This window comes from Galleria mellonella, unplaced genomic scaffold (assembly GCF_026898425.1).
Source record: "Galleria mellonella isolate WM207_F2 unplaced genomic scaffold, CSIRO_AGI_GalMel_v1 utg33, whole genome shotgun sequence".
Lineage (NCBI taxonomy): Eukaryota > Metazoa > Arthropoda > Insecta > Lepidoptera > Pyralidae > Galleria > Galleria mellonella.
In genome coordinates this window covers 8741582-8758540 of record NW_026442079.1, presented here as the reverse complement: position 1 = coordinate 8758540, position 16959 = coordinate 8741582, and the positions used below count along the sequence as shown (strand labels likewise).

Sequence of the window (16959 nt, the reverse complement as noted above, 5' to 3'; positions counted from 1 at the left end):
AAGCTAAACCGGTAGTTATTACAATAAACTACATTTATTACTCGAATGATAGTATTGATATGTATAACATTTTAACACACTTACTCACCTTTCGCTGGTAACAAGTTCAATCCCCCAAGAAATATCTATACGTCAGTGAAACCCGTATCAAAATACGTTAAGTGGTTAAAAGAAGAAATATAGAGATGAGACAACAACATTATTTTATATACATATTTGACAGTTCAATAAGCTTCTTGAAAAGAGTTCTGACTTCACTCTAACATAATACGATAGGTATTTTCAAGCGATGCAGTGTAAAATTATCTAGAAAATTGCGATGTAGAAAATTGCTATTTGCTATTTTCTAGCTTCTACTATTTATAACTACCCTTTATAGTGACGGGAATATATTGGATCCACTGCTCGAACGTGACCTCCTCTAATGATAGAATGGGTCGTAACTAGATATCGAAAGAAACAAAAGCTGCTTAACCTGCCCTTAACCCACGTAATGACTATTATAAATTGTCGATATGTTACTTCAAAGTTTCTTTTTAAATGTAAGTATCTAAAGCTTAGATCTAGATGGAAAAGGATTATAAGTAGGATCTTTTTTTTTAATGGGTGATAAGGGAATGGTAACCCCATCCGCGCTATTGGTATACAACGGCGGGGCACCAGTGAGGGATGATAGATGAGGATGAAGCAGATCAGTTAGCCCATCGTGACGAATTCAACAAGAATTGTTCACGATGGTTTCCAGGGGGAACCACGTGGAGGTCGACCTGATATTGCATATTGCTAGCAATGTCGAACTCCATTGCGAACAATCCCTTTCCCCCCTGTAAGTAGGGTCTAGTAGCCCCAATTGGCTAGAAATGTACCCCGTTTTATCAACATCCACGTTTTAGAAACCATTATGATTAATTCCTAATGAATTCTTCACGATGGACCAGTTTGTCTTCATCCTTACCTATATCATATTGCATATGGGGGCATAGCACAGAGTCGAATGGTGTATTTGTCCTACAAAAAAATGTTTGCGTATATTGGTAAATATAAAACCAAAAGATAGCTGCAAACCGCATTTTATCAAAAATAAAATATTAACTTTTCCCTCCATCTATATTCTTGAGGTAGCAATGTACGTTAGACAAAATATTAAATTATATAAATTTTCAAAAAAACCCCGTCGCAAAAACAAAATAGAATTACCAGAACCAAAAATGACAATTTTTAATAATCCCACTGTATCGATACAAATTTATAATAAAATTCAAGAAGACATAAAGAATGAAAAGATAGATAAATTATTTCATATTAACCTAAAAAAATATTTAATAGCAAATTGTTTTTATTCAGTTGACGACTTTTTAGCCAGTTGAGATGGAGAAGTGCGCCATGCCACGGTTCAAATCACACATGACTTGCAAATAATTAATCAGATTGACAAAACTATTATATACCTAAATAACTAGACTGACTTCAAATTATTTTTATAATGGTTCAAATTATTGTTTATTTTGTTTAAACTAAATTGACATTAATGCATGTATATTAGCTACCTATCAATATAATTTTGCTACACCCAAACAGGGTTTCATGTACTTACTCATCGTAATAACATTGTACCAACTCTGTATTATGTACATGAATGCATTATAATAAAAAAATAAATATCATAAATTTGTATACATTGTACATACACGATACGTACGAGTACCTTTCATAAAAAAAACTCCATATCAATTTCCATCGCATGGTTTAGAAGAAGTAAGCAGAGAAACACATAAACGCAGGCAACAACTCTATTTAATGCTTTTTAAAAACATTGATAATGTTACTTTAAAAACTATTTTTAATGTATCTAAAGCATAGATCTAGTGGGATCATCTGTCTTAGAGACATATGAGTGTACAAGTGCTGTTGGAAATAAAATTAAATAATAAGCATCAAAGACCTAAGAGAACATATTTAATTCTTCAAAGTCTAATTCTGTAGATCACCTTTTACAGTTTACATCATTTACTAATACGAGTACATGTTTAAATTAATTAATGCATTTAATCATTGAAGGGTTTTTCATTTACCGATTCGGTACCTTAGACTTTTTCAATACATCGTCTTTACATATTACTGGCTGCCGGCCTTGACTTTATGAACTTTCTTTAGGTTCACTCACTTTTTCTTATGGAGATTTTAAAACACAAATTTTTTAATTCCTTTATATAAAATTATCCTAATAATTACAAATACAACAAAAAAGAATTAGCCAAACAGATGCAGCCATGCTGAAATGATGCGTTTACAAACATTCGAAAATTACCGACTGTATAATATACCTTAACAGGTCGACCCCCACACAAGGGCCTCTAGAAATAAATAAATAATAAAATAAATAAACCATCGTGTTTCATTTTTTATGAATTCGTCACGATGAGCCAACTGACTTGTTTTCATTCCCACCTGTCCCTCACTGGCCCCGCCAGCACTCCATTCCATTAAAATCCATTAAAAAAAAATAAACATTTACAAAAATTCATTTAATACAGTCGAGCGATTTCGGAGATTAGCGTGAACGAACGTTGCGTGACACGGAGTTTTATATATTAAGATTTACATTAATGATTCCAAAATCAAATAACATTGTGTAATTTTATTTTATATTTGCTTCAGGAATGTTCGTAATTAAGTCGGTGGGCGTGATGTACGTCCTCATCATCGTGTTTGACATATTCGCTGCATATGGAAATCCTGGCAACTCGACGTTTACAACGGTCGTCATGATGTTTCTCCTCATAGGGATCATAGGCATTCTGCTTCTCATATCAAGGAAACCGCAAAACCGGTAAGAACTAAATTATGTAATCAAAATACGTAAGTTCGACATTTTCTCTACGTGTGACAAGCCTAGACAGATAAAAAAAAGATCTATCGGTAATTTTGCTTACGTTTCCACACTATTTGAAAAACATAACAGACGCTGGATGTTGCTGTCTCATTCTATTCCATGGTTATAATAACGAATGATGATGAAATGATGAATGATATCCGTTTGCTAATTGTCCAAATATGGCTTTAAAATGAACATGGGGTATAACCACGAGAGATTAGTTAACGGAAGGGCCAATTTCCATATTAGTACAATATTTGTTCTTGATCATGCTTATGTTTAATAATGGACTGTAGCAGACTGATTATAATGATGATATTATGTTTTAAATTAAAAACAAATGTATAATATTTGGAAATCTTGAAAATGTAGAAAGTAGATATTTAGTTAATATTTTTTAGGATATTTATGATAAATAGTACCTACTTTCAAGCTACTTTAAAAATGATCACAATTTATTTGTATATATACATATATTTTCTGTGTCCATTCAATCATAATAGTTTATTCTGGTTTTATTTCCATAATTGAGTGATATTTTTTATGCAACTTAGAAGGCAAACCCACCTGATGGAAAAAGGTTGTCGTTGATGGTAACCGTTGTCTATAGACATGAGCAGTACCATGGACATAACAGAGTATGTTTCGCCCATGATACCCCCCATGCGTTGCCATTCCTGAGGACTCAGGTGTTATTCCTTTGTTATGTGGTGTTATATTACTTTACTCGTAAAATATAAACCGATGTTGTTTGTTGTCTTGATTATACCTTCTCAATTCGGAAGCTACCCTCTCTATAGGATTCATTGTAACAAGAAAATAAGCAAATAAAAAAAATATATATTTTTTTTTGTGGAACAAAGTTTTAAATAAGAAAAATTGATATTTTCAGAGTGGCACTTATATACACTACTCCGGGCCTACCATTCGTGCCGGCTACTGCAATCCTGGTCAACATCTATTTAATTTTAAACTTGTCGATACTCACCCTTGTCCGGTTTACCATATGGATGATACTTGGTAAGTTTTACAATATAATAGCTGTATCTCGCGACTACGCTCCGTGACGTAGACTAGCTTAATCTTCTTTAAAAAAAGAAGCTATCAAATGCAAAAAAAAATCAAGTGTGACATTTCAATTATTAGCGCATTCAAACTAGCAAACTCTTTTGCTTTAATATACTCGTAAATTTACAGTCGTTTAATAGCTATTACCCTACTTTTCACTGAGTTCATACATAAGTAAAGATGATATAAATAAGCACAGTAAATGAATATTTGATAGAAACGCAATGTTGGAACTATACCATTAAAGAATACCTGCAAAGAATCTATATTTCATGATCAGGTTTGGTGATGTACTTCAAATATGGCATAAAGAATTCTACCCTGGAGACTGACCCACCCGTGCCCCCGGCTCCCACCCCACCGACGCCGAGTCCTCTGGAGAGAACGACTATACCGCCGTGCACGAACCAGAATCGCCCCACTGGGGACCGTAACATCTTTGAAGGAGATGGCAGCGGACTCTATGGAAATCTTGATCAGTAAGTTGTCGCAACTGTCTTGAAAATTGAGGATGTTTTACAATTTTTTATAGAGATCTTCGTTGAATTTGAATTGAATTCATAATCATGTCTGTAATCGATCTATTCACATATATTTCGCATAGTGATTGTGTCAATATTGAAATAATAAATTTTATAAAAAATAATATTAATTACTAATAACACGGAAATGATAATCAGCATATGCTACTAGAGGCATCAAATCGCATCACTGTCTACCTCGCTCTCAGAAAAAATAAAAAAAAATAAACAAAAACAAATCTAAACAATATTGTCAGTAGATACGTTTTCGTGCTTCATATCTAACAAGACAGTAAGACACCGAACATTGCTATCTCATTCTATAAATAATGAGGTAGATAAATGGTGCAATAATGTATCTGTAGATATACAAATTTGCTTTTTACAAACATTGAGATCTTAAGTGAAATTTTACCCCCATATCTCATCCCTCGAAAGAAACAAAGCACGCAAACAGGTTGCTTTATACTTGAACTACCTAAATAATCATACATATTCAGACTACTTAGTAAAATATTCATCCGCTAAGATATTAAATCTACTTAATTATTAAGCTAAACTTTGATCAATAAACTATTAGAGTAACTAGATTAATACGTTATCTAACCAGCTAGTTACTTTAAGTCGACGAATCGACATCTTAGACTACAGATAATAATATATAATTATTTTGTTATAATTAATGTATCTACATTAAATTATAGGCTGACTCGATGGGGTGTTATGGAGTACTTTAAAATTGTTCCATACCATACAATTCCATACCTACATAATTATGTTGTTTTCGAAATGATTCGGAAAATTTTCAAAACATAATTAAAAGAACTTAAAAAGGAAAATTAGAAATAATATTAGTGAGACTTCTGTCACGACCGTACTTTTAAGAATTTTGTCAGTTAACAAAAGATTAACGAAAATAAATATGGCTGTTTGCATATATAAATGACTATAAATAAGTATATATTGAGCAGTTACCAAGTGTTTTATGGAGAAGATTATAACTAACTCAACTTGCAAGACAAGCTAAAATCAAATCTACAAGTTGAGTAAAAACATAAAAAAATTTAATAGGTCACAATATTACAGGAGAAATCTTGGATGTAGAAGCAATAATGCATTAAATAATTCCCCTCTTGCCCAGTATTTTGTATATAATAAACAAAATTTATTTTAATGTAATACTACTATTTAAATAAATTTAATAAAGTACCTATGATTTCACCAATCGCCTAACTAGAGAGGAAGAACTGATTCATCTCTGCACAGTCCCTTCCAGAAAACGTCGAGGTTAATTTCTTCTGCCACAATGGCCAAACTGTCCTGACGTAGTTTTCATCATCCTCCATTTTATACTCGTATAAAGTAAAATGAAAATCACTTTTTAAATCAACAAAATAAATATTTTTTACTAGTAAAATAGATTTATTTTCCAAATAAACATATGATGAATACCAACAGGCACTTTTTATTTTTCCGTACTAACTTCACAACTGGAGTCGCCGTGTTTGTATGGAAGGCTCAAATTGTTCTGACATTTAATGAAATTAAGCTATGTACGTGTATATGCATTCTGTTAGTTTATTAATAGTACTGCAATTTTGATCACTGTGTACACCATATATATATATATATATATATATATATATATATATATATATATATATATATATATATATATATATATATATATATATATATATATATATATATATATATATATATATATATATATATCCCACTATTCTATCTTCTTCCATAAAAAAAAGCAAAAACACAATATCTTTTTATTTTATACCACAAAGGCGAACAAGCATACAATCCGTCTGATGGTAAACTGTGACTGTAGTCACCACAAGGGGTGCACGTAATACCTAAGGATATCACGTGTGTGTTTGAAGACCTTGAAGAAACCTTAATATACCCTTTCTGAAAAACCCCATACTGTAGTCTCTAGGAAAAACCTCGGCAGGAAGCTCATTCCATAGCCTAAACATTCGTGGGAGAAAATTTCTCCGAAACCACACTGTGCGTGATCATTTAGGTTGAAGCGTGTGAGGATGAATTCCCTTGAATTGAATTGAATATGTGCGTCTATGTAAATATTAATATAGCTGATTACACCGCCTTTTCTGTTTACAAGTATATTGAGAGCCACTTCTCCATTAATTACAGGTATTCAGACCCACTGCTCACGTGGCACGTAACTGAGCTGGAGCCGGTACAATCTACCAGTCGCACCAACAACACGGCTTACGTCGAGTCACGGTAATTATATAATTTGCTTTTATTACCATATATTTATTACAAATTACTTTATCAATTTGGTGATCCATCTTCTAAAAAGTCTCAAAATGGGTAAGTATCCACTTTCGAATATTTTTTGTCTGTCAAAATAAAACGCTTATAAGGCCTATGAAGGCGATGTACATTTTGTTTGAAGACATAATTTGTTTTTACAGCTAGATGGCACTGTCTGATATCTCCAGTCCCCTTAAGTAAGTCCAAATAAATCCATCGGTAGATATGATTAAGCTCTTGTTCTATCGCATGCATATGTATGCAGAGTAGAGTGAAAAGTATAACGTCAATCGTTTTAATCTTTCTCATAAGCGCAATAACAAAAAAACTCTTTCTATTGATATATTCGTTTGCTATATCTCAAAGGGAGCCTAATAAGCTTATTTATTATACTTACTTTCAAGGTACCCCTGTTCAACTTTGGTGAACGTTTTCAACTGTACTTTTAACTTCGAGTACCCAAGAAAAGCCAAGAAATACAGAAGGACGCATATTATAAAATATTTTCTAAGACAACTTTCCAATAAAATCAAAAAAGTTCACCAAAGTTAATCAGGGGTCACTCTTGTTGACCTCACCTAATTTGTTAAGTCTCTATTTGTTGAAAAGCTTTTTAGTAATGGGCTATTTATTAAATAATTATTTTTTACAGTTACAACGCCAAAACCAACAGCACCAGTTCCCATGCTTCAAGCCGTCCACCATGGGCCTATCCGGACTACGATACATGGGATGACTAAGTCAAATCCTCAAATTTTATTATACCACAGCCTCCATTCCAATTTAGTTAAACTTAGGTAAACTCTTCAAATACATTTGATCTGGGTTTATTTTATACCTGAATTCGTCGAAAATTTTTATTTTATATAACCTTACAATTTACAATCATAATATCATAATTAATCGTGATAAAGTAGATAATAATTGATGTTAATTCAAAACGGTCCATAACCGTACTTAGGATACAATGTCATAATCAGTAGATATGTTTCGGAACATTTAAATGTAATAGATGTTTGCTACTTCACGTTCAATAATACCACTGATCTTATATATAACTGTCTATACATAGTAACTAAATTACTGACCGGTGGTTATTATCGGTACTATGGCTAGAAATGACTTAATAATCCGTACTTTTGAAACTTTATCCTACTGGGATACATCTTTAAATTATATGTAGTCGATATGTTTTTTGGTCTTAACAAGTATAATCATGAAATTACCACAGAGAACAATAAATATGTGACAGAATAAAATTTTTCATATTAATATTTTTTTATAGTAGTCCCATATGAAATTTGGTTAACCATCTTTGTAGTTAAACGATAAAAGTAGATAGGTTGAATAAGGGAAGCGAGTATAGACTCACGAGACTTGTTTAGGGCGAACTAATATATATTTTTAATTAGATATGTGTAACTAATTGTAAAATGTATTAGGTTGGTATATGCAATACACATAGCCAACCGATCAATGCACAAAATTATTTTCTTATTTTATTTTTATATTAAAGCTCAAAATTTTAACCGTACCTAAACATATCAGACGAATTTCTACAATCTATAAAATAGAGGGTTTTCATTATTTATCTCCTACCTAGTTTGAAACGTGAATGATTATTATAAATAAGGCAATATTTTGTATGGAAATATACTGAATTGTTTTACGTTGATACTACACATTATTTTTATATGAGTTTTAAAGAAATTGTTACTATAATATAATAGTTTCAACTATTTCCATTTATTTACCTCATTGTTGAATGTTAGAATATAATAGATACAAAATTTTATATAGACGCTCGATCCACAGTTTGCTCGCGCTAGAAATTATCCTAAGTGTTAATCAGGGATATGATCTGTATTATTACATTTAATGCCGCTCTACATAATATTTTGTATCTACTGCCCTATTGCTGTTATTTAGAATAAATACTTTTATCCTAAAATTGTTGTACGATAAATGTTTTGTGTTAAGAATATGTTGTAATATAGAATTGTGTTGAGAATTTCTGTTACTATAATATTACGTTATAGTGTTAACATTCGGTAAATACTCTGTATAGTTTATTATAAACTAACTAACATGTTATTGTCGATACAATGTATACCTATATACATACTAATTATGATGATGAGTAACACCTTCAATGAAGCAACAAACTAAAAATTAATAAAAATCAAACAACAATATCACGACAAAAAGTCTTCCGATGCTTCTGGTAATCTAAAGATAGTATAGAAAAATACAACTCGAACAAAACGATTGAGGTAGAAAGGTAGGAATCCATTTAAATTAAATTTAGTTTCAAAGAGTAGATCTTGAATAAAAACATATTTAACAATTTTTAAACCCTTAATTCAAATCCGGTAACCCGTGGCACGTAGGGCATCTATGCAGATTTGATACTGCGCGTGAAAGAGTGGTAGGAAAGAATACTATTGATGTTGCCAAATTTTACTGCACTATCCTTAATGTATAACAGTATTTGAGATCAGTTTATAATATTATAGGTAATAAAAATTATAAAAACACTATGAATTTGAATTATATACACTTAATCAACCAATAAACACTCCTAGTGTGATTTTGTAAATGTTTACTCAGTTGATAAAGAAGCGCACCTATGTGCGCTTCCATGATCAAACATTTTCTAGGAAGCTTTGATCTTATACAGGCAATTGGTTCATAAAAGCTCCTAACAAGGTTTTTGTCATGTATACCCAGTCTATACACAAGTGTATCTAGGATAGTTTTGGTCATATACGCCCAATAGACACATAAACGCACTTAGGACAATTTTCGTCATATACACCCAATCAATACATAAGTGCACCTAGAACGGTTTGGTTATATACACAAATTTATACTCAAAAACACCTAGGATTATTTGCCCCATATACACCCAGTCGATACATAAATACACCTAGGACAACTTTTGTCATGTACACCGAGATGATACGTAAGAGCACCTAGGACGTTTTTTGTCATGTCCATCCAATCTATACTTAAAAGCACCTAGGATGTTTTTTGTCATATACACGCAATCCGTACATAAACATACCTAAGACATTTTTGTCATGCACACCGAGTCAATACATAAGAGCTCCTAGGATGTTTGTCATGTATACCCAGTCGATACATAAACTAACCTAGGATGGTTTTTGTCATATACACCCAGTCGATACATAAAAGCACCTAGAACTATTTTTGTCTAATATATCCAATTTATATTTAAATGCACCTAGAACAGTTTTTGTCATGGAATCCCTACATACATAAATGCACCTAGGACAGTTTTTGAATAGATACATAAGAGTTTCTAGAATTGTTTTTGTCATTTACACCCAGTCGATACATAAATGCACCTAGAACGTTTTTGTCATATACAGTCAATATATAAGCTCTTCATGATCACCATGGTAACGCGAGTACCTTTGAAGATTTAATACTACTACTCACATAAAGCGATGCCCTCTGCTTTTAAGAGTTGCTGTACCACCTACTTTATAAACGACAACCATTGACGTGGCTTTTCATTCACATCGTAGCAATGCCAATTATTGCATTAAATGTTATCCGACTGTTACCCACTCTTAATTTTTCTCGCATTGCCAAACCTGCAAGAACCCTATGCAATGCAAAGTGCCCATTACATCACATTTTGTTTTTCAATCCTAAAAATTTTACATATAAAGTAGTATATAATTAATAGCTATTACTTTCTAATTGTACGGCTAGATAAAACGATGGATGACCTTTCAAAAAGGGTAAGGAGTCTAGTGCAAGTAATTCAAAAATATTTTTCTTGATACGTATATCGGTCACGTTTCGCAGGTTATATAATATTTCTGCAGTGCAAACCGATAAGTACCTAATGTGATATTATATCTATGTTTGATATCAACTTTATTTTCTATTAAAATAAAATTGAAATGAATTCCATATAGTACTATACCATAGACGGTACTTTTTCTATCTAGTAGGTATTGTTTTTTTTTTAATTAGCTACTACATGATAACATATCCTAACAAGCGATATCTATTTGTATTTTCTAATAATTTTATTTTTTATTAATATCTGTTCGTATAGCCATATTATACCATATTTTGAAGACAAGGTACATAAGAATAGTAAAGATTATTTACCTTTTTGTTATACTTCATAGACTTTTATCTCGATTAATAAATACTCAGACATTTTCATTTGTGTATTAATAGAAATGTATGTGAACTTTTATATATCTTTAATGTAAAAATAATTTAATATTCAACATAATACAATATAATATGTTATATACATTTGTGACACCACAAACATGATTAGTTTAGATTATATACGTTCATGTCTAATATTGTACTATATATATACTTAGGTATACCTAAATTCTATGCTGACTATACATTATTTACAATTGCCAATGAATAACTTATCCAATCTCACCCAATTCTCCTGTATGATATTCTCACAAATGTGATATTTTAAGTAATAACTATTTTAAAACTAATATTAAAGCTTTTGGATAAAGCTATGCTGTTTTAAAAATTTCAATAATGGGTCACTCGTTATAGGAATATTATTATGTATCAAAATTTTTCATCTATAAAATATGTACATACAGGATTAAATTGAAAGCAATAGCATTCTTTAAGCTACTGTTCTACCAGTAAACTAATAAATTTTCCCAAAACAAAAATGGATCCGAAAATCTGACAAAGAATTATCTTCCCGTATTTACATGATGCGTCCAACTGTCAAGTTAGTAGTTAGAGGAGACTCAAAACTGTTGTCCACCCTTTACACACCAAAAAGGTTCCTTTTGGTAAAATGTTTGGTTCTATTGGTGAAAGAATGTTAATGAATTCGATTACATCCTGTATAATAAAACACGCTAAGGCTAAAGTTGGTATTGCTAGATATCGTAAGTCTTAGACATTCTTTGTAAGTACCAAACTTCAAGGCCCTATTTCCACTCCTTAATATTAACAGTACCTATTTACTAAAAGTTTATTAACATAATAACAAATACGTTAATTTGAATGTAAAAATAAAAGCTAGGCCTAAATGAGCTAAAATAATGTATATATAAATTATACCTATAACCATTGTGAATTTATCCATTTTACAGTAAAAACTAGTTCACATTTTACAATCACCATTTTCTTTGATCTATTGAAATGTAACTAACCACGTGGCGAATGTAATTGTTTAAATAATTCAAATAGACATTATAATTCGAATTAATTATCAGTAACCAAACAATTGTTCATGCATATGAACATTAATTATAAAAGTACTGAATGAAAATCATCAAAGAAATATTTAAGTAAATCATTTAAATATTGAATGAAATATATTTGAAATACATTTGAATACTAATAAATCGGAATATCCTATTGATGCACTAATCAATACTAATTCGAGTAGTCTGTATGTAGTTTTTTGAAACAATCACTCATTTTTAATTAAGAACTTCTCTCATAAGTATCAACTACATACATATCTATGAGCCTTTTTCGTTGATTAAATTTAAATGACACCGCAGTAATTAACTTTTCTAAACATATTAAAACTAGTTTTAATTATATGTAATTTAAAATTTAGAGTCAACGCACTCAATGAACAGTTTGTCTGTTGGTAATATTTCTCTTTATGTAACCTAAGTAAATAAATACTGGTAAATTTAAATTTTAGAGGTTTTATTATGACCGTTCTAAAGTTTAAAGCGAAGATTACTTAAAATATGTTAACTAAATATGGTACTAAACGCAGGTTTAATACTAATATTTTTTTCTATCAGCCAATCTTTACGATTATTCCATATCGGACTTATAACGCGAAAAAACAAAACAAAAATTTGTCCTCGGACGAAGGAGTTATGTCCTTCGTCCCCGACTGCCATTAAAGTTCATCTCCGATACAAAATGCAGTGGGGGTATTAAATTTATAATAATGGATAGGCCTTATTCGTAAAATATTGTTGTTGTTTAATAAATAAATAGTCATTGTTGGCTGTTCTGAGAGACGCATGCATGACTAAAGTAGCGAGGTGTGTATTTTATAGTAAAGTTGTTAATAAGTTCGGTGACATCAAAATTGATTGATAACGTATGCTTAATTATGTATAATTACTAATATATCAAATGTTAAATGTCTTCGTGTGTTAATAAGATCGCATTTTCAATACGAGGTGCCACAAATAAGTCTATTATTTTGGAGGGCACGAGGTAAAAATATTCAATCTCATCGACACACCAGGATGTCATCATTATCACTCAATAAATGTATTCTACTTACTAACATAACTATAAATAATATAAGCATCTATATCGAGTGTAGGATATAAATCTTACATGTCACCAAACAAATGATAATGCACCTTAACGTAATCCTATTAAGAATAGTTTTTATAAATGACTTCGTAATCATAAGACCATGCTCTTAGTAGATACTTTGACAGAGAGCAGCGCGATGGTGCCTCCTATTGTAAATGCTCTAGGCACTAATGATATTAGTGCCGTTTAAATATTATGTGATCACCACATTGGCATTTGAATCGATGATTAAAAAATCTCACTAGGTAACTTTTCATTGAAATTTGAACTTTAAGTAAATGTATAAGGAACGAAATAAATCTGAGTATTTAAATGCACAAACATATATTCGCAGTTTTCAAATTTCATTGAACTAAACAACAATAAATCTTAATATTACTACGAACATTTTGAGTAGTTGCGAAGGATGTGTCCCAAATCGCTATTATACAATCTAAAGATTTTTAAAACACCATTTAAAAGTGTATATTATATACTTTTAACACTTTCATTTGATTTCATTGGGTTCATCCAATAAAAAAAAAATTCGACGAAATTTTCATGTCATAGAAAGATTTATTGATATTAATAGTAATATTTATAAATCATTACCAGTGTATGTTCAGATTTACCTTCGACTTATCATATTTTACAATGACAACATACATAAACATCAATTAGCATACAGTCTAATTTTAAAATAACGTAACATTAAATAACCATATCCTTTTATTGTAATGTTACAGTGTTGACATATTAATAAACGTAAAATTCGTTTCTGAGGCATTATATGCACATATATCATAATTGAAGTTATTTATCAAATTTATAACAATAATAACAGACATATTCGTTGAATTTATAATTAAAAAGGCCCTTTTAAGCCAAGTACGTAGCATCGTGTTGTTGTCTCGATTTTATATTATTCATAAAAAATAAACATTAATGGACGTCTAATGACTTGGACGTAGGTACATAAATTTAATTTTGAATCCGTAACTAACAACACATTTATTACATAGTCCTATTTACAAATAATATCAGTAATCATTGCTTGGATGAATGCAATACGATGTGACTTTATAAACTAAATATAAATAAAACTATTTAGCATATTAACACAACATTGACGTCATCCTCATCTTCCGCTAAAGTCCAATTTAATTTTATCGTTTTTACTAACAAGTGTCTGTGACATTATTAAATATTCTACTCTATTTTAATGGAAATAATACAATTATTTAAAGTATGTACTTATTATTATATTTAATGTTTAATTCAGTATAATTTAATAAGCTTCTGTTATGATCATCAGTTAGCAAGTTACACAAAACATTTTAATATTATTTTTAGTTATAACATTATAAATACATATAGACTAAACCTATATGCATAGTCTGTAAGTATTTATGGACTTAAAATACATGTTTTTAATATTGTTATACCTAATTGATATATAACATAAGACTTAATTAGACGATAATGTTATAATCATATAATCACAATGTTGTATGTAGCCGATAAATACCTACTTATTCGTTTAAAAATATTGAGTAAAGAAACTATTATAATCCAGACAAAGAGAAGAGATCCTTACAATGTAATTTTCTGCAGAATTTCTGATTTTTTTGTTTTTGATGTCCACACAAATTAATGTAATGCGACGAATGTTTATAGAATAAAAACAATATATTAACACTGTTGGAAATTAATTTTAATATGTATAAAAACAGCTTAAATCGACATTTAATTGTAAGTACATAAGAACGTAATTTTAACTTGGAAGTGTATAGATATGCATCCAACATCAAAAGGACCCCAAAAAGCTAGTGCTTTAAATTAGTTATCATCAATCAGTATCCATAATGTTTTAAATATGTAATAGGTATAAAAATATTATTTTCCAATACTATAAGTGACTAAAGTTACGTTAGTTAAGTTTAATTGGTAAATAAATGTAGTTCTGTACTACTTAAGTTTTAAACGATCTTTATTTTTATTAATAATAGGAAGAGAATCTTAATGTCAAAATATTTACTCATATTCATATTAACTATAAATCAATCCCATTTTTATGGGCATATCTATTAATATCTATTTAAAAAAAAATATGTTACTACGGAAATAAACAATAAAATAATATAAATAAATTTGCATTCCCATTTCAACTTAAGTGCTAAATTCATTCATCTGTCTAATACTCGTAGATACCTGCAGGGCCATTACATTTTAATTGTACAAAAAAAAACATCACTAGTAGAAAATTGTCGCCATACATCAATCGCAAGTCGATGGTTAAGAAATACAAAGCTAATTTGGTAGGCCTACTACAAATGATGGGTACCTTCTGTCATTGACACTTCCTCGGAAGCCAGAATATGTAAGGGTGCATATATTTATTACGTGGGTTTTTACTGTCTCCAATTCCCGCCTCCTGCGATGGGATATGATAAAACCCCTTCGCTCCCTAACGAGAAATCCTTGATATACTTTGTTTCATGCTTATTTCTTTAAAATAAGTTTCATTTCAATTTTCATTTAATCTTTCCCTCATTCATAAATGAAACTTGCCCACGTAATAAATAAATACGTCCTAGTAAGATCGTGTTCTCCCAATATTTTAGCTAATGAACTAAATTCAAATATTATAAAATAGCGTCATTTCTGTTTTTTCAATATGCAAATTCATTATTTTAATTTTGTTAAATTTATGTGTACGTATTAAATTTACTTGCTAACATTGACTTTACTGTTGCCATGGTACTACCACTAGAGATCCTGCATACAGAATGCTATTTCGAGCCAGTGCTCAATTTGGAATGTGATGATCATCACCTATGAATTAAATACTATATTGTATGGACATTATCATATTATTACACCATATTCTATAGGATGGTATTAATCATTACTATGATTAATACCTTTTGGAAAGTGGTAGCGAACTACTTCGCTACCACTTTCCAAAAGAAAACTAATTAAAAATTACAAGCTTACAATCTGAACGTACGTAGGTTTCCTTTGTTTTCGAAAATTCATCTTCTATCTTGTCTCTTAAAACATGTCATAAAATAACAGAAACGAATGTGTTAAGATAAATTAAATGTAAGTGTTAGAGGAATGGGATACTTTTTATGGAAAAATTGGGAATAGTATGTGTATAACTGTATCTTGTATAAGAGATTTGCGTCATGAGTAGTATATAATATAGTAATTGTTCATGCTATACCCCGTATAGTCTATGTGCTATACCTATTTTAGAACTGTCTTGTTATTGGCTGTCGCTGTTTGTACGTTCCGAATCGCAGTAGCAGCAGTTTGACATAATGGTTATTGAGCAAAAAGTAGCTCAATAATACATAAATAAGAAAATAAATAATTCTTAAGATAAAATAAATTTAACATATTACGCAGTTTTGTATTTCATATCTATTTGAAAGCTTTTAGTAAAATATCTAAAAAAAATAATTAGTATATTTATTTTTATGAATTACTAATATCATTATGAATTAGTTATAAATACTTATAAAATTGCCTATCAATTTGAAAATAAGGAAAATGTTCTTTTAATTAAGACCATTTTAAATTCGTTACGAAATTTTTAATGTATCATACATCCTATCCACATATATACGCATATAAACTAAAGTAGGCAAAGCATTAGACATAATTATTACAAAAATAACATGCACCTAACATTTAATGTTGAAAGATTTACCCTCACAAAAATTCCATTCGGTTAGATCTGTATTATCAAATTCTTAAAAAAAAAAATAGAACCGCAGGTATTAATCTATGAAAGAAAGACTAACTTAGAAAAGTACTGTCCTTAATCTATGGGCTTCAACCATATAGATTTATTTAGCGATTATAAGTAAG

General features: G+C 30.2%; 1 protein-coding gene across 1 annotated transcript in view; it reads left to right on the top strand.

The window, feature by feature from the left end:
- Nucleotides 1-13957, top strand: part of LOC113518331 (probable cationic amino acid transporter) — a 214434-nt gene extending 200477 nt beyond the window's left edge. The window contains exons 15-19 of the mRNA XM_026903202.3: nucleotides 2659-2830; nucleotides 3768-3895; nucleotides 4224-4422; nucleotides 6637-6729; nucleotides 7415-13957. Of these exons, the coding sequence (XP_026759003.1) occupies nucleotides 2659-2830; nucleotides 3768-3895; nucleotides 4224-4422; nucleotides 6637-6729; nucleotides 7415-7502 (680 nt within the window). The 3' untranslated portion in view covers nucleotides 7503-13957. The remainder of the gene's footprint in view (nucleotides 1-2658; nucleotides 2831-3767; nucleotides 3896-4223; nucleotides 4423-6636; nucleotides 6730-7414) is intronic.
- Nucleotides 13958-16959: the final 3002 nt, after the last annotated feature.